This window comes from Poromitra crassiceps (genome assembly GCF_964638095.1).
Source record: "Poromitra crassiceps genome assembly, chromosome: 9".
NCBI classification, from domain to species: domain Eukaryota; kingdom Metazoa; phylum Chordata; class Actinopteri; order Beryciformes; family Melamphaidae; genus Poromitra; species Poromitra crassiceps.
In genome coordinates, this window is record NC_139630.1 from 36,238,837 (window position 1) to 36,263,897 (window position 25,061).

Consider the following 25,061-nt stretch of genomic DNA (forward strand, 5'->3'; position numbering starts at 1 on the left):
ACAGTTAAAATCTATGGCTGCTATGAAACCATCTGAAATTGTCACCCTACTTTACGAAAAGTGAGTTTCCTGCCCCATTGGTTTTCTGATAGCAAGCCTTACTTGACGGCACCACTTTCCTCCTCAGACTTTCTCCTGTCTGTGGGGCCTCTCCTGGTCCTCCCTCTCTGATGACTTCCATATGGGCTGGAAGCACAGCACAGAACACGCTCCGATCTGCACCACACCACAAGTGATGCTTGATTAACGAGCCAGAGATGGAGAATGAGAGGGAGAGAGTCTGCCAGAGGGAGACAGAGCGGCGGGGGGAATGGAGAAAGAGGAGGCAGTGGGAGGGGCCAAGCAGCAGAGAGAGAGAGAGAGAGAGAGAGAGAGAGAGAGAGAGAGAGAGAGAGAGAGAGAGAGAGAGAGAGAGAGAGAGAGAGAGAGAGAGAGAGAGAGAGAGAGAGAGAGAGAGAGAGAGAGAGAGAGAGAGAGAAATTGATTGAGAAGCGAGGAGGAGCAAATTGAAGAGTTGGATAGAGAGCGAGAGGAGAGATGGAGGGAGGACGCAGATGTGGACGGGATTCTCCCCAGAGCTCCTCCATCCTGAAGCTCCTTCCGTCCGAACCCAGCTGCACTCCTCCTCCCTGGACACCTCTCTCCTCTGAACTCAGCTGCACTCCTCCTCCGCGGGCAAACCTCCTCTCCTCTCTCCTCAGCTGCACTCCTCCTCCCTGGACACCTCTCTCCTCTGAACCCAGCTGCACTCCTCCTCCGCGGACAAACCTCCTCTCCTCTGAACCCAGCTGCACTCCTCCTCCCCAGACAAACCTCTCCCCTCCCCTCTCTCCTCCATTTTCACATGAGGATCTCCCCATGGGTTCCACACCCTAGCTCAGAAAAGCCTCCTCTAAGAATATATATGGTTCCGCTTGAATGTTTTGTTTCAGCTTTACAGGATTTTCATCCTCCCCCAGCTTGGAAAAAGCTGACTCAGGCCCTTTTCAGAGCAGAGCGTCAGTTTATTGTTGCCCGGTAAAGCCAAAAACGGCAAATGTCTGGATCTAGAGGAGGAGGGAGAGGGATGGATCTAGAGGAGGAGGGAGAGGGATGGAGGCAGAGAGAAGGAAAGGCTTTTGTAATGTGTCCACTGTTTAACCAATCCAGTCTCTTACAGCAGCCAAAAAGACTCAGACAATTAATACAACTTGACTGACTTCTCTCTCTTAAACACAGGGTCCTGGGATACACTGTGTGTGCGCGTGCATCAGTATGTGTGTGTGTGTGTGTGTGTGTGTGCATGTGTGTGTGCGTCCGTCTGTGTGTGTGTGTGTGTGTGTGTGTGTGCATGTGTGCGTGCATGTGTGCGTGCATCCGTGTGTGTCTGTGTGTGTGTGTGTGTGCATGTGTATGTGTGCATGCATCAGTACGTGTATCTGTGTGTGTGTGTGTGTGTGTGCATGTGTGCGTGCATCAGTATGTGTGTGTGTGTGTGTGTGTGTGTGTGTGTGTGTGTGTGTGTGTGTCTGTGTGTGCGTGTGCGGCGTGGCCATACAGACATTTCAGTCATGTTGTCTGTCCGATAGGAAACGGAGGAAGTAGTAAAAGAGAGTGTCATGGCAGAATAGAGGAGGGGTTGATAGAGCGAGTCACGACTGAGGTGTTTCATATACAGACGAGGAGATGAACATGTGCTCAAGGCCAAAATACCCCTGAAAGTTCAATAAAGTTCCACAAATAATTGGGAGAGGAATGGAGGTGGAGAAAATCCCCCCAAAATCCCCCCAAAAGTTCACAAAGTGAATCAAAACTCGACGAGACAGCTTGTTGCGTATCAACAGAGGGCCATAATTGTCATTTTACGAGAGTAGATTTGTGTCTTTTAAAACAAGGTCTTTATTAGATTGCCCTATAAATGTCACATACTGCCTCGCAAGATGACCCCCCTACAGTACCATGCAACATGGAGTCTATGACCCCCCTACAGTACCATGCAACATGGAGTCTAAACATGGATGATTGTTTTCCCTCTTTTTTGTCCCCACTATATTAACACATTGAGTGCCACAGCGCTTCAGTAAAATTGTCTGCAGCCTGTGCCAGATTCACTTCCATTCAGTTGAAAACAGCTATATAATTTTTTCTATTATGGCTATATTGACGGGGCTGGACTTTAATGAAACATTGAACACTCCTGCTTCTTCCAAAGAATTTTTTTTGTTTCTAGACAGTTCCATTATGAAATGGCAGCCTCTGAAAAAAGTGCACTTTCAAGGGTTTTCTGTCGTTTTTTTTTACTTTCCAAGATATAGTCACTTTTATGAATACCTTTTGCACTCTAATTTCGAGCACATTCACTGACTCTGGCTGGTGTTTTCTGATGTGGTGGCGTAGTGTGGTTTCTGTGCAGCCTGCGTGCCCCCCCCCCCCCCTCTCCCCCCCCCCCCGCTCTCCACCTCTGAGCTGCGGGCTCCTCCCACACGCACAGAGTTTGTTTTCTCGACTCCGTTTTTGCCCCGGACAGATCCCAGCGCGCATCAAGGAAATGATGCGCGCTGGCAAACGCGACTGAACGAAAAGGCTTGGCCGTTCGGCTTCAGATGCTGGCTTTCTGGCAGGAAATCGTGTGGAGATAGATAGAAGCATAAGAGCTCAGTTGTGAGCGCGGATGCAGCCGAGCCCACTCTCCGCTGCAGACAGAGCAATCTGTACCGGCTCTGGCTGAAGCATGCATCGGTTTCCTCTTTGATCACGGCTTTCTCCGCTTTCTCCTGCACAAAGTAAAGGATCTGAGGTGGGTGGCGCAGCTTCCGTGACGATGTTTAAGGTGGCGCCGTGTGATCCCTTGAAGGGATTCATGCTCACTGGCTAGGTACGACCTTAAACAGCAGAATTATGGAATAATATGAATTATGATTTTAGGACGTCCACAGACGTCCTTGGCACTCCTCGTTACTTTTTTTTAGGACGTGCACAGACGTCCTTGGCACTCAATGTGTTAAATATGAGCAGTTATGTTAATGAGGTCATTCGTTAAGCTAATTCATGCGTTGAAGAGCAAATATTTTGATGTCAGCAATCAGCATACTCCACGTAACACACTTGTAGTATGAACTCTGTATCTTAACATACAGAGTTCATACTACAAGTGTGTTACTGATGAATTAGGCTACTGGGATCCTTGAGGGGGTTCCAGGGTGTCCCCAGCAAAAAGGAGAGTCATTTGTTTTCACTATACTTCCATCCATAAGTCAAACACTGACATAATGTGTGACTATGTTGGTCATGGCTTTCATACACTTTCTATGATCAAACATCTACAGTAAAAGCAAAACTCTTGTCCGATGTGGGACGCTGCGACAGAATCTGATCAAATGGGCTGGTCCAATTTGTGTCAGTTTAGGGCTCCTTGAGATGAAAATGTTTGAGAACCCACAGCACCACTGTCTTAAAGCATTAAGGAGTTATACAGTAGTATCTAAAAGACAATTAGTCTTCCCTCATTAATATGCAAATGTCAGTAGCGGAGCGTACGCCGGGGCAGAGGGTGCGGCCGCCACGGGCCCACTCGTCGGGGGCCCATCAAATTTTTTTTTTTTTTTTTTTTTTTTTTGCAGGCCAGGCCACCTGGCTGGCAACCTGTGTTTTTATTTTTCTTCTTCAGAACAAGCTTGTCTGTAAAGTGGCTTCACTGTAGTCTTTCTTGGACATAATATTACTTGGCTCAATGAGTGACAAATTGTGTTTTCGGATATAGGGGCTATCAGCTATTTTACAGTTGTGACTTAAAATGACTTTATTTACGGTAATAAAGTCAGTGGTGTGAGTCTGAGAGGAATTCAATCAATAGACAATAACATTGGTGTGTTTAAAATGAGATATTCCACTAAATATGGCTAAAACCGATTCAAACATGCAAAAAAGGCACATTTTTCTTCGCGGCCTGGCAGGCCCGGTTCTACGGGGGTGCAAAAGCATGCATTGCACCCTTATTTGTCTGCATGCTCAGTTGAAAAGTAAAAAAAAAAATTTTTTTTTTTTTTTTTATAAATGCTACAGCTGCACACTTACTGTTTAAACTTGAATTATAGTTGTTGTTTTTCTTTGTTCTTTGATGTGATTTTATGGCTTTTTGGCACCTATATGTAACCTTTTAAGGTTGAGATAATTGTATTATCATTATATGGTCCAAATATTTCAGTAAAGCACTTGAAACACTTGAAATATTCTTGCTTGGGTGGTATCATTCTACTTGAAATGATGGTCAAATGCATTATTTTTAGTAAAATAACATGTCAAATTTTTCGGGCGGCCGGCCTTTGGCCGGCCACCTGAGTGGGCCCGGCCTTTGGCCGGGCATCTGCACCCCTTCCTATCTAGGATGCACCCCTAGTCATCTTGTTCTGGAACCGGCCCTACGGCCTGGCCTGGCCTTCAAAAAAATTTTTTTTTTTTTTTTTTTTTTTTTTTTTTTTTTTGATGGGGCCCCCCTAAGAGCTTCGCCCCCTCTGGGCTGATAGGGTCGCTCCGCCCCTGGCAAATGTATACAGCCTTTATACATAACTTTGGCTTAATCATCTGGTTACATAAATTTGGCCTAAGCAGCGAAGCAGTGAATTTAATCCAAATCAGCACAATCAAAAGCGAATGCACAAAAATGTCTGCTGTGATCACACTGTGATCACACAGTTGGGCTATATATTCGCCTTTTCCAGCGGTTAACGTTACCGCGACCACTATTTGGCAGCCGACTTGTGCGCTGTGCAAACAGGCGCTCACTTTTTTACCACATCTCCACCAAACGTTTTCAATTCTATTCCTATCGCCTTAATAATGCGTTGAAGGTTTTTTCATGGAGTGGAGAATTGGTTTCTGAAATAAATTATATTACAGAACACCGGAGGATCTCCTCATGGGTGACAACAACAATGCCTCTTGCATGAAAGGGTAACTGTGGGGAATGTCCAGACCTGATTCAACAGACATAGTCCAGAGTTCATGTCTGAAAGTGGCTTTTGACATGAACATGTGTGGGAACCCTGGATGCAGAGAGTAGATGGCATGATGCCTTCCAAGCCTTTTGTCCTGTCCAGACACATCACAAGGACTAGGTTGCATAAGTATATGCTGGCCAAGACGTGTTATTCTGTGAATCCCCCCTATCTTCCTCTGCTCTTCCTCTTCCTCACTCAGTTCATCGCTCTACAGCTCTCTCTATCTCTCTACACACCCAGCCTCACCTCACCCCTATCTTCCTCTGCTCTTCCTCTTCCTCACTCACTTCATCGCTCTACAGCTCTCTCTCTCTCTTTCTCTCTCTACACACCCAGCCTCACCTCCCCCCTCTCATCTCTCTCTCTCTCTCTACACACCCACCCCCCCCCCCCCCTCTCATCCTGGCAGGATGTGACATCATGTCGCTCCCCTTTGAAGTCGGAACAGTTTTAAACTGAGAGACTCATTAACATTAATGAAGGGGATGAAAATATTCTCATCTCATATCCCATTCTCCATTCCTATTATCAGTTTTGCAGGTTGTGCGTGTGTGTGTGTGTGTACGTGTGTGTGTGTGTGTGTGTGTGTGTGTGTGTACGTGTGTGTGTGTCCATGTGCGTGCTTGCATGTGTGCGTTTGGTATAGATTATGTTTGGTTTGGTATCTGATTAAATTTAGGTTGTGGCTGGTTGCTTGCCTACTCACCCAAACACTCTGGTCAGGAAACAGCCAGCATCTTTTGCATACCAGACAGGAATTTGCTGGTAATATAGTTTAAGTGGCTTGTAAATATGGAATTCATTTCATCTGCTGTGGTTGGTAAAATGAGTCTGAGTGGGTCTGTTTCTCTGTTTCAATAGACGCTTTCCAGTTGCATCACAAATCTAGCAACCACGGCAGCGTCGTCATGGTATGGGCTAGGGCTGTGAATCTTCACTGGCCTCACGATTCCATTCGATTACGATTCATCTTGTCAATGATTCGATTCGATTCCACGATGCATCTCGATACAACTCCAAGTTTTGCAGCTCCAAGTATCACATCCTCAATTTTCTATTATTACTGCACATAACTACTTTTTCATCCATCAATACAAGCAGTCAGATAAATATCAACTCCTTTTTTTGTCCTTTAAAATCTGAATGTCAACAACATACATTTAAACATAAACGATTCAGTGATTATCTGTCAACGATCCGATTCAATGCATCGCGACACGTCCGCATCGCGATGCATCGATTATAAACGATTAGTTTTGATACCCCTAGTATGGGCTATATCTGAAAGACAGGCAAGCATGCTGACATGGCGACAGACGGGCAGAAAGTTGGCTCAGTGGAGAACAGTGGTGTAGTGAAGGGAGGAGGGAGAGAGAGCCTGGAATGGATGTGTATAGAGGACGGGTTAACAAGGAGATGAGGGGGGTCAACAGCTAGATTACTCCAGTCAAGTACTTTAAACTAATTGCACTGATACTCCTGGATTCACATTTCACTCTATTTGTTTCTCAAATCGTATCCCTGACGCAGCAAAAACAAAGGGGCATCGCACAGAATGGAATGCTAATGATGCTAACAGGCCATTTTTAAAGTGGATGATGAGGGATAAATAGAGATTATTTCCTCCATGATGCCTGGTGTCTGAAGAAACAATAACTAAACTATAAACTAGACTATAAATGTCAGCAAGAATCATTTTTAAGAGTGAATGGACCAACGAGGAGAAGCGGCTGTGTCATGTTGGCTTCTCTCTGCGCTACACGACAGAGTTGTTTTGAGGGGATTTACCCTTTATTATGTCTCTAGCTTTTAGCTCGCTGTGGTCACAAAGACATGGAGGGTACACACACACACACACACACACACACACACACACACACACACACACACACACACAGAGTACATAACACATTCATACACATACATATCACTCAGAGGCACAAATGAACACAAACAAACTGCAGTACATTTACGATACAAAACAAGCAACCAAAAAAACATGATTTTTGACACACACACACACACACACACACACACACACACACATACACGCACACACACTGCGGTGACAGTTTGTCACTTTGTCAGTTAAAACACTGCAGGCCGAGGCTGTAGTCACTCCAACGGTCTTGAAGCACCAATTCTTTCTCTGGTATGAGAACAAGGTTTGTCCTCCGACATCCCATCTGACCAAACCAGGCTGCCACACTCAACCAAACATGCTGCAATGCAACACACATCTGATCTGACCAAACCAGGCTGCCACACTCAACCAAACATGCTGCAATGCAACACACATCTGATCTGACCAAACCAGGCTGCCACACTCAACCAAACATGCTGCAATGCAACACACATCTGATCTGACCAAACCAGGCTGCCACACTCAACCAAACATGCTGCAATGCAACACACATCTGATCTGACCAAACCAGGCTGCCACACTCAACCAAACATGCTGCAACACAACACACATCTGATCTGACCAAACCAGGCTGCCACACTCAACCAAACATGCTGCAATGCAACACACATCTGATCTGACCAAACCAGGCTGCCACACTCAACCAAACATGCTGCAATGCAACACACATCTGATCTGACCAAACCAGGCTGCCACACTCAACCAAACATGCTGCTATGCAACACACATCTGATCTGACCAAACCAGGCTGCCACACTCAACCAAACATGCTGCAATGCAACACACATCTGATCTGACCAAACCAGGCTGCCACACTCAACCAAACATGCTGCAATGCAACACACATCTCATCTGACCAAACCAGGCTGCCACACTCAACCAAACATGCTGCAATGCAACACACATCTGATCTGACCAAACCAGGCTGCCACACTCAACCAAACATGCTGCAATGCAACACACATCTCATTTGACCAAACCAGGCTGCCACACTCAACCAAACATGCTGCAATGCAACACATAATGTTCTTCACTTGGATCCGATGGTTCAAATTGGCTTCTTTGATTGGCCTCCCTTCCTCCTCCTCTCACCATGTTGGACTCATCCTAACATTTCATTGGTCGTTGGACCACCTCTATTGCTGAGAGCTTGGTGGTTGTGTGGCACAGTGAGCTCAGAGACAGTGGATACTGGTGTCTTTATTGATGGCAGTAGCATAAGGGTTGGTGTTGTCACTAGACTGGTGCTACGAGCCAAGTATGGAACTGTTTTGGTTACAGAGTCAACAAAACAGACATCCAACCGACTACAATGCTGTCAAATTGTGGAAACATAACTTAAAAAAAATAATGTGGTAGTTCACAGTGGTTGGTCTCTGATGGTTTTTCTTGTTTGCCAATGTCAGTTATGCAAGTCAAGCTTCTGGTGTCGTGACAGCGCTGTGTTAGAGAAGCCAGTTTCTAACCAAAATGCCACAGGTTTGAATCCCCTGCTGGGAAAAGTGGGGTTGGGGAAGTGAACAGGAAGCTCTTTCCTCCACAGCTATCATCAAAATTCCCTCAAGCCAAGAGTCAGTGCTGCATCACTAAAGACTGTGGTTGTACTGGGGAGCTGTGGAAGTCTGTACGCATGTCACCAGTGAGGCAAATAACAAGCTGGGTTAAGCCGGCATTCACCACAGGGCAAACAACCACCGATACACTGCAAAAACACACAAACATGTTGTTTTTGTATTTTGTATCCAGACTTATCAAGCTTATTTTAGGATTTTATTGAGTGCAATCATCTCAGTACATTGGCAAATTTGACTGGTTTCAACAAATTTGACTGTTTTGCAGGATATTGTAACTTGTTTCAGGAATTGACTTGGTAAAAGTGAAATTGTCTTGGTGAAAGTTTCTTGCTTTGTTTTATGGTGATTTCTTGAAAGAAGTCATGTTGACATGTATCAAGTGAACTGTATTGAAATCAGTAAGGTTATCACTTATCAGTGATGCGAGATGATTTGACTACAAAATATGAAATAAGCTTGATAGATAGGTCTGGAAACTGACTTGACAACTTTTATTTTTTTTGCAGTGAGTGTGAAATAAATTTTCAGGAAAGCAGTTCCTTCATATAACTTGCATTAGTCACTACTTGATACTACTACTTATTGTGATGCGTACTATCAACAAAAATGGATGGGTTTACCCTCCCCTACATCCCTGCATGTTACCACTGTCACTGCCCCCATGGGCCATTGCTAAAAAGAAGACTGGTTTCTTAGTCATTTTGCCTGCTTTAATAAAGATATAAGAGTTTAATAATTTGTCTATAGAATCCTTAACCAGAGCAGCAAGCCATGAAGTAATTATGCTGCCTTTCTTTCTTTTCTCTATTACCAGCACCACCTTTATTTCTAGCTCACATTTAGCAAGTTGGATAGAAGCCATGATGCTGCTGATGCTTTTGTTGATGTCTTTCCTCTTAATGGAGCTTTTCATCTGTGAGGTCTGTGTTTGAAATATGGAGAGTGAACCACCTACTATTGTACTGTAGCTGTGCTGCTGTAACACAGTTCAGCTTCTCTTATCATAATGGAGCTGTTAGCAGACGTGTGAAAGTGTTTGAGTGCATGAAACACATTATTATGTGTGAAGGACTGTGTGTGTGTGTGTGTGTGTGTGGATCATAGACTGTATAAATAGGTGTGGATGCAAGTTGTTTGTATGTGTCTGTCCTTGAGTCTGTGCACTGCTTGCTTCTAAGTAGAAGTAAACAATCCACATAGGTTCCCACATGCAGGAGAGGGGTGCAACTGCTGTGTGTGTGTGTGTGTGTGTGTGTGTGTGTGTGTGTGTGTGTGTGTGTGTGTGTGTGTGTGTGTGTGGGCCAGCATTCACACTTCAGATTCACCCAAGTGTTTTTGCTTTTCAGTAGCCCTTCATTCGCGAGTATTCTCAACCTTGATGCATGTATTTTTTTAAACACATGGTGTCCCTCTCAGTGGAAGTGGATCTGTCTTCACTTTCATCACCGTCCCCTGGGCAGCCATCACTTGTTTGGGTGTCTTTTTCCTCTCCCTAAGCCATTGTATCCTGTCTTTTCCTATCTCGTGTTTACACTCCCTCTCTCTGTATCTCTCTCTCTCCCTCTCTCTGTATCTCTCTCTCTCCCTCTCTCTTTATCTCTCTCTCTGTATCTCTCTCTCTCTGTATCTCCCTCTCTCTGTGTTTCTCTCTCTCTCTCTCTCTCTCTCCCTTTCTATAAAATTGTTTTCAATATTGCAGTGAACTGCCTATTGCCAAAGTGCTCTCTTCTTTCCCCCATCTCTGTCCCTCTATATCTGCCTCATATTAGTAATAGTAGGAGAGGAGATGCTAATGAATAATTTAGCGTTTTCTTCCCTGCAGTCTATCATACTTTTTGCTCTCATAGGCCCCGTGCTGCAGACACAACGTGTGTGAACGCCAGAGCGCTTCCATTGCACACAAAACACAGCACACGGAGCGGCTTTTTGTTTGCTTTGTTTTGTTTTTCCCTGCAGTCGCGTGTTGTTGATTGTTCACACTGTAAACATGAAGGCCAGATTATTGGCAATTCTGGCAGCGGCGGAGGTTGAAAATCCCCCTGGCAGGAGAAGGGGTAAGCAGCGCACTTTTCCTCCAAATGTTGAACTTTTCTCAGCTTGACACGCCCAGAGCGCTCTGCCCAAAAACACACTAGCCGCCAAGAGCGCTTAAACGCCAATTGCGCTCCTTGAAAGAGGAACGTGCTTAGCGTGTCCTTACCATAGAGAATTAATTGCAGAAAGGCACTGGCAGCTCAATAAGCACGTTGTATGTGCACGGCTGCTAGAGCGTCGCTGGTCTTGCCCAGTGCTTGCATCACACACACACACACACACACACACACACACACACACACACACACATACACACACACACACACACACACACACACACACACACATGCACCGTACACACACACACACACACACACACACACACACACACACACACACACACACACACACACACACACACACACACACACACACACAATCCCATATCATGGTGTCTGTGATGTGCTTGCTCTGTTGTTTATACTGTTTGTGAACCAGAGTGATTGTTCTTATTTAATGCAATAGTAGCAGCTAAAATTGCTACTTCTTATCAATATTTAAACAATTCTTAAAGAACTTACTGATAGGAAAAGTCATTGTAAGTCTGCTGAATGCCGAAATGATAACATAATAGAAATAATAGAATTTACTTTAAAGGCATATTATGCAGCATTTTCCTACAACAACAACAACAACAACAACAACAACAACAACAACAACAACAATGTAGACTCATGAAAAGTAATCCCTCTCAATCATCACTTCCTCCACTAGAAGTGTGGTGTATTAATGTATCTGCAGAGACCCTGCCCTCTGCCTGTATTTTCTTATTTTCTTATTATTTCATTGTCTACTGTTCTGGCCTGCAACCTTTAGGGTTAGGGCCCCAGCCTATAGACCCTTTTTATGTTTGTAAACAGCGATTACGTATTTTGTGGGCGGAGCCGAACTGGTTGTAGAAAGTGACAGCTAGCGGTTCAGCTGTCATAGAAATCTGGAAGATCCGGACGCCTCCTCCACATATTTGAGAGCTTTACCAGCGACAGACAGATTACCTTCTTACACAAATAAGCTAACTCCTTCAATGGGGTGAGGCTTCCTGACCCGTACTCACTGTCAGGATGGGTCTAGGATCCAACTACATCACAAAGTTGCAGTGCCGTACCTCGTCATAATTCCTAGTGGGAAAGTCCAGCATCTCTATGGCACATCTCTCTCTATGTATCTCTATGGCACTCTATGACATCTTTTTCCTGTATTCCGGGGATCTCTCTAGTTTCGGCTTCACTTGCTTCCTCAGAGTTTCAGTTACCGCGATGCGTAACTAACTAACCCTGTGACGTGCACTCCAAATGGGTCTATTCACCTTATGTAGCCCCGACAACTTGACCCATTGTGTCACGACTTCCTGTTCAAAACGCCGGCTGTTTTACCTGCTCAGACTACTCTGACTCACCTGGTCAAACCTAGTTTGACTCACATATGAGTCAGACTAGGTTTATGAGTCACAGGAAGTGTAGACACAATCAGAACTTCCGATTGTGTTTTCACTTCCTGTTAGTCTCTCAAGCCAGACGGTCTCTTTTACTGTACATAAGGTGAATAGCGGCAAGCAGGTGTGTTTACGACTCTTTAAAAAGGTAGCAACCAACCAGCAACTGCGGTCAGGGACAGGGGGTGTGTGCTAATGGTGTTGTTGAGCCGCGGAGGAGGGGCCAAGTTTGAATGCTTTACTCACTGCACAAGCAATGGGAGCATGTTGTTTGTTTACCCATAGCCATAGGTCCTGACGAACATGGCCAATAAATTTAACTAGATAATTACTCAGAGTCACCAGACAGCTAGAGAGAGAGATTTTTTGATTTTACAAAACCATTTATTACAAATAAATAAAATCAATCAAACAGGACACATTTTATCTCACACACACAATGAAGGAAAACAAATCAAGGTCCAACATTTTTTTTTGAATCTTATGCAAACACAGAGTTAAAAACCAACTCATCCTCAAAGACATCACAGATGGCTGTAAAACAGCACCACTGTGAAATAAACTGATCCACATTCTTCATCATAGAGAAGAAAGTGAAATCCACTCTGACTCTCGCCTTTACCAGTGCAATGAACAAACACAGCACATCCGGCCCTGACCCGTTTTCAATCTGACTTTTCCTAGTTTTATAAACTGACAACTTAGCTTGCCCCACTACAAAATTCAGCAGTTGCCACTTTGCTGCATTCTTCTTATTGTACCCAGCGCCAAAAATAAAACCAGTTTCAGTCCAAATCTCATTACATTGTAAAAAAACAGTTTTCAAAGCAGCAAAAAGCACCTTAAGTCTTTCACATTCAACAAAAACATGAAACACTGTCTCTGTCGACTGACAAAAAAGACACTTAACAGATACAGTTGGATTTATCTTTGAAACAAAATAGTTTACTGCCAAAGCTCCATGTAGAATTCTCCACTGCAGGTCACCTGACCTTTTGTTCAGAGGGGCTTTATATAACACGCGCCACACGGGCTTACAGTCATCTGCCACTTTCAGCTTTGTTCTCCATACATTGTCTTTTCTTCCATTCAACATTTTCTTATTCAAAGCAACAACACAACACTTGTACAAGTCTTTACCCTTTAGCTCATACAAGTCCATCGGCTCCTTTGAATCTGAATCCAGTAAAGGTCCCGTTAATCCAGTCAGGTCTACTTTGAGACCCAACTCAGGGAAAGGATCCTTGTCATTAGGAGTCTCAGTCCCTCTGACATAGTCTTGTAACATGTCCAGTTCCTCAGTAGTTAATTTTGTAATCCATGCATTTAGAATGTCTCTGGTATGACGGCTTGACCTCGAACCCAGCAACGAGGTCACTTTTTCTACATCATGAAAACTCAGTCCAGCAACATCCACTATATTTTTCAATTGAACAGCCCCAGCTGTGCAGAGCCTCCGAGTGAGACCAGGCTTTCCGTCATCCTGAATGTCCAACCTGGCCCCATGAATTAAAGGCTCCTCCAGAAGCCAGAACAACGATGCTGTAGGCTCCATCCTGCACCACCTAAACAGATTCCAGGCTTTAAACAGTCCTTTATAAAAAAATGGCAGATCATTCATACTCCTAAAAGCACTGTCAGTCAAAAACAAAGAGGCATCTAAACCCAAACCTTGTACCTTCTTCAAAATAGTGCTCATAAGAGGTCTCCAAATCACATCATCAGCCCCTGTGAGATATTTCTGTATGAACTGCAGTCTAAAAGCAGCCACTCTGCTCTCTAAGTGGATTAACCCCTGCCCTCCTTCCTCTTTTGGCAAATATAACACACTTTGAGGTACCCAGTGTAAACGATCCCAAAAAAAATTAACCATAATTGATTGTAATTTCTTTAACAATCCAGCAGGGGGCTCCATACATGCTAACTTATGCCAGAGTGTGGAGGCTGCTAAATTGTTAATAATTAGAACTCTTCCTCTGTAAGATAGGTGTGGCAGCAGCCAACTCCACTTTTTCAATCTCCCTTCCACCTTTTCCACCATTCCCTCCCAATTTTTCTCAACAGTTTGATCATCTCCTAAAAAGACTCCTAAATACTTGAAACCTCCCCTTTTCCAATTTAACCCTCCTGGCAACAGAGGGAGACCTGTAGACCATTCTCCAACTGCAACAGCTTCACTTTTTGCCCAATTCACTTTCGCGGCTGAAAGTTTTCCGAAACATTCCACAATATTCCCAACACAGTTGACATCATCTTGATTTTTTACAATAACAACAATATCGTCTGCATAGGCAGATAAAACAATTTGTGCATTAAACCCAGGTAAAAACATACCATCAATATACTTGCGCAAATTGTGTAACATTGGTTCAATTGAAAAAGCATACAACATACCAGACATTGAACAACCCTGTCTCACACCTCTATATGCCTTGAAAGGCTTACACAAAACACCATTAATTTTCAAAACACTCTCAATGTCTTCGTACAAAACCTTAATCTTGGCAATAAGCCCAGAGTTGAGGCCAAACCTTTCCAAAACCTTCCACAGGTATTGGTGCTCAACTCGGTCAAATGCCTTTTCCTGGTCTAGAGAAATCAGGCCAGTATCAAAACCCAGTGAACCAGAGACTTCCAAAACATCTCGAATTGATGACACATTGTCAACAATGGACCTACCGGGCACACAATATGTTTGCGTCCGGTGTATCACCTGGTCCATCACCATTTTCAGTCTATTTGACAGGGCTCTGGAAAGCATTTTATAATCCGCACACAGCAACGAGACTGGACGCCAGTTCTTTATCTCCTGTAGGTCACCTTTCTTTGGTAACAACGTCAAAACTGCTCTCCTGCAGCTCTGAGGTAGACATGAGTCCTTGAAACATTCAGTGAAGACTTCAGTGAGGTCATCACACACTTCAGCCCAGAAAGTCTTATAGAACTCTGGTGGAATTCCATCAATACCAGGGGTCTTCCCCCCCTGCATGCTCTGCAGTGCTGTAAACAGCTCCCCTGTAGTCAGAGGACCTCCCAACTCTTCATTCATCTCCTCTGAAACTGAGGGCAGCCCACTGCAGAATGACTCAAACTCCTCTTCATCCTCACTGTACTCACTGCTGTACAGAAGAGAATAGAAATTCACAGCTCTCTGCCGAATCTCACTGGCTCCAGTCAGCAGCTGCCCTGTGGATGATCTCAAAGCGTGTATGAAACGGCTCTGCCCATTCTTCTTTTCCAGGCTGAAGAAAAACTTTGTAGGTAAGTCCATCATAGCATCACTCTGAAAACGAGACCGGACTAAAGCCCCCTGCGCCTTAGTGCCCAGCAGGTCAGCCAGCATGGCTTTTTTTGATTTGAGGTTCTCAAAACCACCTCGATTTCCTGTGGACTCTACAAAACTCTGCAGTTCCACTATTTCAATCTCTAGATCTCTCATAGATTTAGCAATGTCACGAGAGACATTGAGAGTGTACTCTTGACAAAACAACTTAATCTGTACCTTTCCATAGTCCCACCACTGTCTTAATGAATTGAACTCACTCTTCCTAGTTTTAAAAATGTTCCAAAAATAAACAAACGTTTCTTTAAAATGTGCATCTAATAACAAAGTAGTGTTAAAATGCCAGTAAGCAGACTTTTGTTTAGTTTTTGCAATAAAAACATTACATGTTACCATAGAGTGGTCTGAAAACCCTACAGGAATAATCCTGCATTCTCTGAACATACTGAAATGATGTTGAAAAGAATAAAAACGGTCTAAACGTGCCATAGTGAGAAATAATTCTCTACAATGAACCCATGTATACTGTCTATCTTTCTTATGCATTTCTCTCCATATGTCAACTAAACTATTAGCTTCTATCAGTTGTTTAATTGCACGTTTGGATGCAGCATGAGGTTCAACATGATTCCTATCTACATTATCATTTTCTGTGCAGTTGAAATCTCCTCCCAGAAATAAAACCTCCTCAGGCCCACACTGATTTAACACCACACTGAGATCAGCCAACAACTGAACTCTGTCAGCCCCTACATTTGGAGCATATACATTTACAAAAACCAAAGTAAAAGATTCATATCTCGCTTTAACAACCAGCAATCTTCCTTTCACTATTTCTTCTACCACATACGATTGTGGTAAAAAATCTTTAGAAAAAAGGAGGGCTACTCCACCACTATTTTTACTTAAATGACTTAAAATGATTTCACCATCCCACTCCTTCTTCCAGTCAGTCTCATTCATACTGTCACTATGTGTTTCTTGAACAAACATGACACTAATGAACTTTAACTTGACAAGCTCAAAAAGACATGCCCTCTTTCCCATATCCCTTGCTCCATTTATATTGAGCGTGGAGATTTTAAAATTGCTCATAAAGAAAAATGTGGAAAAGAAAAAACACAAACAAAACATTAACCAGACAGTGAGATAGTTTATCTTATGCTGTTTCCACATTCTGTATCTAGTTCTTCCTTGAGACTCGTAACATATTTCTTTAGTCTGTAAATCTCTGGATCTGTATAACCCTCATCTCCTCTGACTCTCATCTGAAATTGAACAGACCGTAGAAACAAAACTTTATCAGGAAAAAAATCCTCAAGGACAACATTTTGCTTATTTTTCGTCTGTTTCAAAAATTTCTTAACCTGCTTCATTTCATACAAATTCTCTTGCTGTGAGTCAGACAACTGAGAGTCATCACAATCCTGACCGTCTACACCACCCTCCCCCGTCTCTTCTCCTTGCTGGGTGCCCTCCTCCCCCTCACCCACCATACTTATACCCTCTGACAGTTCTTCCTCCTTTCTGGCTTTTGACCTAGTTTTTGGCCCTTTCTTTTTAGGCTGCTTAGAGCCACTTTCATCAGCTTTCTCTCCCATCTTTCTTTTCACAGCAACGACCTTACACATATTTTCCTCCTCCATCAAAACCTCTTCATCACTCATTACATCATCAACAGTTCCATTGTTTGATACCCCAACCTGTTCACCTTCTGTCTTATCATCATTTATTTTTTCTTTTCCAGACGTTTCACTCTGTTTGGGCATTTCAGTTGTATTGTCTGGACCCCGTTCCCCTCCTAATATCACACGGCTTTCCTTACTAGTACTTGGCCTGTTGTCACCGCTCTGAGCGCTTCCTCCTGCTTTTTCACTCTGTGTTTTATCAATGGAGGAAGGCTTTTGAGGACAAGCCCGAGCTAAATGACCCTCCTCCCCACAGCCAAAACATTTCAAATTCCCAGAGTTGACAAAAATCATATAATCAAAATCATCAACCTTCAGTTTAAACACCATATTCAAATCTTCGTCTTTTTTATTTAAAATCATATGCACCTGTCGCCTATGTGAAACTACGTGTTTCAAAAGTGGCGATTTGCATCCAGAGGACAGTTTCCTGATAGGCGAAACTATTTTCCCATATCTGGAGAGTTCCTTTACCAGAAATTCATCACTGATAAACGGCGGTACATTTGAAACCGTCACTCTTTTTGACGGTGTGGTGAGCGGCGATACTGACACAAACTTTTCATCAATAACCACGCCTGACTCGACCACTTGATTCACTTTGTCAATACTATCAACAAAAATCACCACCGCGCCATTCATTCTAGCAGCAGATTTAATGCTGCTGTGTCCCACCACTTCTCCAACCGCCAAACTACAATCTTCTACCGAACAAGGAAAACCAGGCGCTATTTTAAAGCCATGTTTCCTGGTAAGTTTGGTGAACGCCATACCAGCGGTGGCTACGCCTGTCAACCAGCAATATGCTGGCTGACCACACACACACACAATCCCCTAAAGCCACTCTATTTACAAACCAACACTGTAAGAAACTGTACAAAACAATCTACAGCATTTAGAGAGAAAAAAGATAGAGAAACACTCACTTCGTAAAACTCACTCCTCCACGTTCACTCCACTCACCCAACGCATGCGCACAGAGAGAGAGAGAGAGAGAGAGAGAGAGAGAGAGAGAGAGAGAGAGAGAGAGAGAGAGAGAGAGAGAGAGAGAGAGAGAGAGAGAGAGAGAGAGAGAGAGAGAGAGAGAGAGAGAGAGAGGTGGTCAGGTAAAGTGACAAAGAGAAAGTAATGGAGAGAGTATGACAGGTATGGAGAGGTGACGGAGGGAGGCTGAAAGACAGAAATAGACATAGGAGACATTAGCTTGGACTGATGTTCTTCGCCCTTCTCCTCTCTGCGACTGAATACATTTAAGGTCTATTATCAGCTGCTATCTTCTGATGACAAGGTCCGAACATGGCTGAGATACAGAGTTGTCCTTAAAATAGAGAGGCAGAAATGAAGTCTAAAAATAATTTGCACTATAAAAGCTGAGCGGAGGAAGATTGATCTGCGCTCTCAAAGAACCACAGAAGAGAAGCAAACTCAACTAAATGTCTCTGGTGTTCATTCATTTACCAAATTCATTGACCCAAACAGCGTGTTATTTATTTCATCAAGTAGAACACAGAATCATCAGCCTACAGAAAGCCATGTGTCTCTTGCTCTTTACTACGCAGGTTTAGATCGTGATGCCGTGCAACGTTACACAACATAACACAAGACAGAAAAGTCGAGGCCGGAATCCAATTACCAGTTAACTTGGCAATGTCACTGAAGTCCAAGCGAGATCATGAAGGTATTCAGGGGGAGATGGCAAAAAGGAGAGAGGCAGCCATGGAGCAGCAGTGTTTCCCATACATAAAGGAATTTGTGGCGGGCCGCCACAATAATATTTTGACCGCCACAATAAGATGTTGACAAAAAAAAAAAAAAAATTACAGTGCACCTGAACGCAACATGCAAGATATCCGCTGAATAAGTGTCCAATAAATGTTCATGTCATTCTGGCCAATACTTCTGTTATAGCATTTCAGTCTGGAATATGGAATATCTTTCAATAATCTATGATTTAGCTGCTAAATTGTCAAATACCGCCATCTGCTCGCTACCCAGGCACTTATGTATGTACTTAACCTAACTAACTTAACCTAACTAACTATCCGGTGTGCACAACACTGTCAGCCTAAACTCCGGCTGACACCCCAAAAACCTACAATCCGCTACAGAAAAATGTATATTGTTTGTTTATTAACTGGCCCCTCGCCTTCTATCATTTCACGAAAGTGGCAAAGCAAGTTGAGTATCCCTGACCTATAGGGAGAAATTTAATTTGTCATTGTAAACCCACAGCACAGTAATGATGACATGTTCTTCATAGATCTAGCCTTTTAATTTTGCTCTTAAGCTTTCTCAAAGTACACCAAATTCATGCATTTTACTTTAAAATGTTTAAAAAAATCTCGTGGGGGGGCATGCCCCCGCACCCCCCTAGGGGGGTCAAAATCCTGTGGGAAACACTGAGCAGGTTGTACTTATTTTGAAGGGGAAACTGCACGACCATAAAATGAATTTGTTGTTTTTTGCACATGTAAATCTCACATAAACTCACTGTGTAAACTCACTATAAAACATGAACACACAGTAACACAAGCCATACTTCTCTTTATCTTGATATCTTGTTACCTGTGACCGGCTCTCTTGTTCCCTACCCGTCTCTTAATTTGCATGCCTCGGCCGGTGATAACCAACCATGGCCAGAGGCATTATGTTTTCAGGTTGTCCGTCCATCCGTCCATCAGTCCGAGGCTCGTTAACGCAATATCTCAGGAAGGCCTTGATGGAATTTCCTCTAATTTGGCTCAAACGTCCACTTGGATTCAAGGAACTGATTAGATTTTGGTGGTCAAAGTTCAAGGTCACTGTGCCCTCTCGAGCACCCGTTTCATGCTAGTTAACGTGACACGTCAGGAACGCCTTCAGGGAATTTCTTCAAAAGCTGTTGGGGTAGGACCATTTCCCATGTTGAAAATGATTGGCGGTGTTGTTGAGGTACTCCCAAACATTGCCTAAAGTGCCATAAGACTGAATGGCCACAAGACTGCACTGTGGGCTGTATTTGTGCTTGTATGAGTCTGGACAGACATGGATGTAGACTGCTGACTTGTTTGGCGCAGGCATAGTTTCTCTCTGTCTTTCCTTCTTGCCGTGTGGTTTTTAAAGGGAATTGTAGGAGTCAAGCTCAAACACGAGTTTCAGTATTATCTGTTGGTAAGGATCAGAAACACTGATTTATGAGCATGCACTGTGGGGTTATGAAGGGGAACCTCTCTTTATATAAATGTATTGCAGTGGTTCAATTAATTGTACAATGTGTGGCTGGCTGTGTGTAGCAGGGTCATGAAGACCAGAAGAAAGATGTAAATGTAACCACGCCTTCTTTATCATAGCAATAATTCCCAACGGGGCAATCTGTACCGTTCTGCTCTGTACTACATACAATACATACCTGTTGCATCACCATTGTACGTATAATTGCACTAAAGAACATTATTAGAACAGCATTAAGGCTTTTATACAACATATATGCTGTCTGCAAAGTTTACTTTAAAGGTAAAGCAAGAGAAAAACAAAGACAAGAGTTGGGATAATGATCAAGTAAGCATTGATATCTGTGATTTATTGGAATTATCATCACTTCTCAGTTGGAACGCATGACATTGCTTGACACTCAAATCCGGTTGTTTGGTTGAAGTTTTCCAGGTTTTGGTTTTTGTTTGAGACTCAAAGGCGTCTCCCTCTCTCTCTGTCTGCCCCTCCCTCTCCCTGCAGTGAACAGAGTATCTGCCAGGCGCGAGCCGCTGTCATGGTGTACGACGATGCCAATAAGAAGTGGGTCCCAGCCGGCGGCTCCACGGGCTTCAGCCGAGTCCACATCTACCACCACACGGGCAACAACGCCTTCCGCGTGGTGGGACGCAAGATCCAGGACCATCAGGTCAGTGGGCGGGCACGGGAGGCTCCTAAAGGACCAAACCCACTGGAAGCAATACAAGATGCTTTCAGTAGGTCAGCTGTATGGAGAATATGAGCATGTTATGATGTAGCTGGCACAATCTCCATTAACATTGAAAAGGCCAAGCCGTGGTCATATACCGGCTGTTTTGAGTTTTCCAAATGAAATATGGCCCTCCATGACAAACCAGTGTTGTTAGTTTCAAAATCATGCAAGGAAACGGTATTTACAATTGTATTTACCCCCTTTCAATTAACAGCGTGTTGGTCTTCGCCTGCAGAAGCCAGATGGCCCTGTTAAACAGACCATAGTACAAGCCCTAATTGGACACTTGTGGTGCTGTAGGTGGCAGATAAGTCTTGATTGAAAAATAGATCATGTTCTTTTGCCTTGGAATATGTTAGTGGTCACTGCTGTTGAAGAAGCCTCACTATAAACAGTCACTTTAGTCCTCTGTTGGTGCTCCAAACTGGGGAGGACGGGAGCTTCTTATTCTTGTATACTCTTATATTGTTGATATATAAAGGATCACATGATATATAAAGGATCACATTACCTGGATGACCAAAAAAATCTAATGTACTCCACTTTAAAAAGTTCCATTTGTCAAACAAATCTTCTATGTATTAACCCTTTCAGGTTTCAAAGATAACATAATTTAAAAATATAGATGAGAGAGAGAGAGAAAATATAGATGAGAGAGAGAGAGAGAAAATATAGATGAGAGAGAGAGAGAGAGAGAGAGAGAGAGAGAGAGAGAGAGAGAGAGAGAGAGAGAGAGAGAGAGATAAAGAGCAAGAGAGAGAGAGGGCTCAGCAAATCAATGCGCTACATGCAGTTGGGCAATTAAGAGTGGACAAAATAGATATTGTGGTGGTCAGTGCTGATATTGTGGCAGGCAGCCACAAGGTTTTGTGTGTAGGAAACCTGGTGGACCCTTCTTGCGATAGCAGAATGGAAGTAGTTAATCGATCACATATGGCATCGTTCTCTCGGATGGATAAGAAAAATGCTAAAACGGGTAGCCAAATAGCCCACGTAAAGTGTGGGAAACACTGTTGGGCCATTGACAACCATTGGCACATTTGAAAAGATGCACTAGACAGGCGAAAAAGCCTTCTGTCTTCTTCTGGGAGTTTGGGTTTTTTCCAGACTCTGTAAGAATATAAACAGATTTCTGGATTAGAAATAGATTTCTTGCAGAAATATTAAATTAAATTAAGCATGAAATTCTAACCTCGCCAAATGTTTTTATGGTTCATTTTAAATAATTTATGATTGTGGGGAAAGTGCTAGTTGATGAGGAAAATTATGCTTGACAGCATGTATCACCCTAATCTTCTGAAAATATGTCGATTGGGGCTAATGGTTAAAAAATAATGTTACTAGATCAGAGAGAGAAAAATAAATCATGTCAGAATTGCAAAACCCCCCTTACCAAATATGGGTAAATCAATTCTGATTCTGCCATCAAATGATTTTAACATGTGTAAGTTAGCTGGAGATTCCTGTGGTAAGCCACTGACCTATAGACCCCTTATACGCCTACGTCACAATGACAACAAAGCAAGCTGCGCGCGCAACGTGTAGGCAGAAAGCAGTAAGCTTTGCATAGACAGACAGCGAAAACTCTGTCAAAGCCCCGCTGTCAGGACTGCTCTATGCCCATCTGCAACACACAGTTATATTTTAGTTTTAAAATGCAGTTCTCGGCTTACTACCACAGCTTATCGCCTGGTGATAAGCAATGTTATGCATCGAAATTAACGTTGTTTAATGGGACATGTCTTACAGACCCATACGCACTGGCGCTGTCAATTGGCCAAGCCTAGTGGCCGGCAATACATATCGTGCATTCCTTTATAACTGGGGATAGCGTAGATAATTATTCTGTAACTTGCAAAGATATATTGTTATGTTGATAATGCACACAATTCAATGACATTATGTAACGTTACTTGGTCGTTAACTAACCGAGCGATGTGGCTGAGCAGCCAGCTACAGGCAGCTTACCTGATTATGAGAGCACAAAGTCGGGCATTTTTAATGATGTCCTCGTTCCAATCAGTTCAACTTAATAATGACATTATTTAACGTTACTTGGTCGTTAACTAACCTAGCGATGTGGCTGAGCAGCCTAGTTTCAGTTTAGGCAGCTTACCTGATTATGAAGAGCACTGCAAAGTCGGGCATTTTTAACGATTTCCTCTTTCGGCTTGCAACCAAAGACACCTACGGTTAGCCTCGCACACACGCAATAGAACACAACACAACACAGTCTGTTACACTATCAACAAAGCAAGGAGTAAAGTTTTACCGAATCCCGTCAACTCATACTGCTTTTAATGCTAACCGTAGGTGTCTTTGGTTGCAAGCCGAAAGAGGAAATCGTTAAAAATGCCCGACTTTGCAGTGCTCTTCATAATCAGGTAAGCTGCCTGAACTGAAACTGTAGGCTGCTCAGCCACATCGCTAGGTTAGTTAACGACCAAGTAACGTTAAATAATGTCATTATTAAGTTGAACTGATTGGAACGAGGACATCATTAAAAATGCCCGACTTTGTGCTCTCATAATCAGGTAAGCTGCCTGTAGCTGGCTGCTCAGCCACATCGCTCGGTTAGTTAACGACCAAGTAACGTTACATAATGTCATTGAATTGTGTGCATTATCAACATAACAATATATCTTTGCAAGTTACAGAATAATTATCTACGCTATCCCCAGTTATAAAGGAATGCACGATATGTATTGCCGGCCACTAGGCTTGGCCAATTGACAGCGCCAGTGCGTATGGGTCTGTAAGACATGTCCCATTAAACAACGTTAATTTCGATGCATAACATTGCTTATCACCAGGCGATAAGCTGTGGTAGTAAGCCGAGAACTGCATTTTAAAACTAAAATATAACTGTGTGTTGCAGATGGGCATAGAGCAGTCCTGACAGCGGGGCTTTGACAGAGTTTTCGCTGTCTGTCTATGCAAAGCTTACTGCTTTCTGCCTACACGTTGCGCGCGCAGCTCAATGTTGACAAGCTGTATAAGGGGTCTATAAGCATACACACTGACTACACCACATTCTATTGGCTGATCATCACCATTGTTCAAATATGCATCAAATATTGTGCGGTAGGTTCAGTCAAATCAAAATTGATATGTGCCTGTAAAGGTTTCAACTAATATGTACTGTACAGTTTTAGGAATCTCAGGTTTTCCCCATGTGTGAATGGCTGCACCAGACTGGTAAAAAAATAAGTTTTTAGGAGCCAGTGGTTTAAGAAATGTCCAGAGAATCGTCTTAGTTTAATTGCATTTCATTTAAGCCAGGGGTGCCAAACATGCGGCCTGGGGGCCAGAACCGGCCCGCCAAAGGGTCCAATCTGGCCCACAGGATGGCTTTGCACTGAGAAGTGCTTCAATCCAATGTGATGCACTTGTGAAGGCTAAGAGGTACCAGGTTTTCAGGAGCAAATTACATATTAAGTATTGTAGCCTATTCATGTTCTCTGTATTCACCATGAAATGGTAAACTATTTTCAACATTACGATTGACGGTAACGCTGCAATTCTCTATAATCAAGGCCCTTGTTGTACAGTCGCCGGTTAAAGACGGTTAAAGACTGTAGATTTGATCATTTGTTTGAATGTAGCTGAGAAAACTATGTGAAAACGTGTTCTAAAAATGTACCTGGAGTTCTTTACACTGAAAGAAAACAGGAAAATTAGGAGGTTTTGTCATTTATAGGTTATTATTGATTTTGTTTGTCTGGCCCACCTGAGACCAAATTGGGTCAGATGTGGCCCATGAACTCAAATGAGTGGAACAGCCCTGATTGAAGCAATATCACGCTGGAGCTCGTGCTGCTGTTGTACTGCATATGGTCACGTCTGTGATTCGCTCATAGAGTGTGATATTGCTTTTATACAACAGTTGTGCAGTATTTAACAAAGCTATTCATCAAGTAATAATCACATTTTAAAGTAATTTGAGACAACAGTTGCTTTCTGTCTGTTATTTGTCTCCACCGGCATCAACAAAAAACAGTTCCCCCCCAGTCTTACCAGGAGTTGCCAAGCAACAACAGGTAAACTTGCTGCCTGCAGTTTCCTGACTGCAAGTTCAAGCTAGCTAAGCTAACGTTAGCTACTTTGAGGTTAGCACAGATGATTTAATCTTACCGTTCATAATTAAGGT

The 25,061-nt window shown here is 43.2% G+C and overlaps 1 protein-coding gene across 2 annotated transcripts in view; it reads left to right on the forward strand.

The window, feature by feature from the left end:
• Nucleotides 1-25,061, forward strand: part of enah (ENAH actin regulator) — a gene marked incomplete at its 5' end in the record, with an annotated part of 112,419 nt that overhangs the window by 9,782 nt on the left and 77,576 nt on the right. For both annotated transcript variants that reach the window (XM_083642714.1, XM_083642715.1), the window contains one exon: nt 20,683-20,848. In XM_083642714.1, the coding sequence (XP_083498840.1) occupies nt 20,683-20,848 (166 nt within the window). The remainder of the gene's footprint in view (nt 1-20,682; nt 20,849-25,061) is intronic.